At 48.2% G+C, this 2571-nt stretch overlaps 1 protein-coding gene across 1 annotated transcript; it reads left to right on the forward strand.

Annotated features, from left to right (window-relative positions):
* The first annotated feature begins 307 nt into the window (after positions 1 to 307).
* On the forward strand, positions 308 to 1070 carry TWIST2 (twist family bHLH transcription factor 2). Its single transcript, XM_009080720.1, has one exon. It carries the CDS (start codon positions 558 to 560, stop codon positions 1038 to 1040), a length of 483 nt encoding a protein of 160 aa, XP_009078968.1. The 5' UTR covers positions 308 to 557; the 3' UTR covers positions 1041 to 1070.
* The last annotated feature ends 1501 nt before the right edge of the window (positions 1071 to 2571 follow it).

The following is a 2571-nucleotide window of genomic DNA, read 5'->3' on the forward strand; positions in this document are numbered from 1 at the left end:
TGGGAACAGGATCCTCAGCACAGGAGGCAGATCAACACCCCAAAAATCTGGGGGGTGGATGGGAGGGGTGCTGCAAGTTTAGCAACTCTGGGGGTAGAGAGGTGGCAGTCGCCAGCTATCTTTTATTCGAGGTGCATTCCCAAGATTTTAGTTAAGTGTAACATAAAACTGTGAAAGTTTAGCAGGGGAAAAGCCTTCCTCCCACTGACTTGGCTGGCCAATCAGGAGGGAGCCCCGCACCTCCCTCACTTCTGACAACTATTTAGCAACTGAGCTCAGCTAAAGTTTCCAAAAAGTTAGAATAACTTCCTCTCTCCAAGACCTCAATTTTTTTGCACAACCCCGGTCCTTGAAATAAGAGCCCTTCAAGCAACCTGGAAAACGTTTGGTCAGCAAAAAAAAAAAAAAAAGGGGAAAAAAAGGAAAAAAAAAAGAGTCCTCCTGTTTTTCCAAAGGATCTGTCTCAGGAATTTAAAGCACATTTAAGACACACACACACACTCACATAACATAAGGAGGGGGGGAAAGGCTCTTCCCCTCCCCTTCTTACAGAAAGCATGGAAGAAAGCTCCAGTTCTCCTGTTTCCCCTGTGGATAGCTTGGGGACCAGTGAAGAGGAGCTGGAAAGGCAGCCAAAGAGATTTGGCAGGAAGAGAAGATACAGTAAGAAGTCCAGCGAAGATGGCAGCCCCAACCCAGGGAAGAGGGGGAAAAAGTCCAGTCCCAGCTCCCAATCTTATGAAGAGCTCCAGAGCCAGAGGATTCTGGCCAATGTCAGAGAGAGGCAGAGGACTCAGTCGCTCAATGAAGCTTTTGCCGCCTTGAGGAAAATCATCCCCACGTTGCCCTCTGACAAACTTAGTAAAATCCAGACCCTCAAGCTGGCAGCACGATATATAGACTTCCTCTACCAGGTGCTACAGAGCGACGAGATGGACAGTAAGATGACCAGCTGCAGTTACGTGGCTCATGAGAGGCTGAGTTATGCCTTCTCTGTATGGAGGATGGAGGGAGCATGGTCCATGTCGGCCTCCCACTAGCCACGGCCCAAGCCGGGTGAGCGCAGCTGCCAAAGGGGTAGGTACTCGTTTCTCTTTTCCTGGATGATACTCTGTGTCTTGTTTGGCTGCAGGCTGGGACGCCTGAGCTCCCTTTACCAGCCTGGCTTTGCTGCAAGGAGCAGTCCTGCCTGGGGAGAGGTGTCACAGAGCAGTGGGACACAGGGATGCTGATGGGCATGGGGTTTGGGGCTAATGACCTAGAGGACAGCACAGACTTGTCCTGCCCCTTCCACTCCCCCATGCCTGCAAAAATTAAAATAAATGAAACTTCCAGGGAGACAAAAATGAGATGTGCCCCGTTTTGGAGGGGAAAAAAGAAAAATCAGCATGTCTGCAGAGACAGGGGTGTGAGAGGGGACCGGTTTTGAGAGCTGGATGATGAGGGGCAGAAGGAAAACCATCACTGCATGAGATTTGCCAGAAAGTGCTGCGCGGGGGAAGGGTTTTGAAATGCAAAGGCGATCGGTACAACAGGCTGACAAGGGGAGCCGAAACAACTGCCACCCCATTCTATAGGCGCCTGCACCCCCAAAAACCCAGTGCTGAGCCAGTGGTCCTGCAGTAACCACATCCTCTCCCAGTTGGAAGGGACCAGGGGGTCGGCAGAACCCAAAAGGGGGTCAGCAGGACACACACAGGGCTCTGTGATGACTTCGCCCCAGGTTGCGTTTCTCTTGAAAGAAACAAGCAGCAGATGTCGGCTGCAACCCTGGGCTGTGCCCCTTCCCCCTCACACAATAAAAAGCAAACAAAGATAGAAGAAACTTTGCTAAATTGTTGGATTTGTTCAGTTTCCCTTCCCCAAAGTGCCAATAAAGCCACAGCTGGTGTTAGATGTAGTTTCTTATTTACTATCATCTCTGAACCCTTCCTCATCATTTTCCATTAACACAAAACTACTTCCTCTTCAGTTGCCTTTGTAATATTTGGCGAGGTGAGGAATAAACAGTAAGAAAGGAGAGGGGAGGAAAATAGGCTTATAATAACACTCTCATCTCAAGCTAATTAAGCAGAGCAGCTCTGTGTTGTGTCAGCCGGAGTTTGCACGCGGCTGGGTACTGTCTGGGGCTCAGTACATAAAACAGAGCCCACGAACCCATTTTGCCAAGCAAACACTCAAAAGAGAGATTCCCCTCCCCCCCCCCCAAAGCCTTGTGATGCAAAAATTAAATAATTTCATCATGTGGAGAACTGAAGACAAAAAAGAAAGTTTATCCCAACCCATTGGTTCGGCTTTTTTAAAGAGGCAAATCCATCTTTGTTTGAGCAGCAATAAACGGCCCATTGAAACAAATCAAAAATAAACCCAGAAAAAACCTGGATGCAGCTGCAGAACCTTGTTTAAAAAAGGCTAAAAAAGATTCAGCTGGGACTTACTAGTGTAAAACAGACTTAAAACCTTTTTAGAAACCACTTCTAGTAAACATTCCACTTGCATCCTGAAATGGTTTGGAATTTGCACTTTGGCACTGCAATTAAGGTGTCCACACACTCTCCTAGGAAGCCCTGA

Source organism: Acanthisitta chloris, unplaced genomic scaffold, assembly GCF_000695815.1.
Source record: "Acanthisitta chloris isolate BGI_N310 unplaced genomic scaffold, ASM69581v1 scaffold13548, whole genome shotgun sequence".
Lineage (NCBI taxonomy): Eukaryota > Metazoa > Chordata > Aves > Passeriformes > Acanthisittidae > Acanthisitta > Acanthisitta chloris.

What these genes read in the sequence shown, in the direction of transcription:
- TWIST2 (XM_009080720.1), top strand. Translation starts at nt 558, where the DNA reads ATGGAAGAAAGCTCCAGTTCTCCTGTTTCCCCTGTGGATAGCTTGGGG.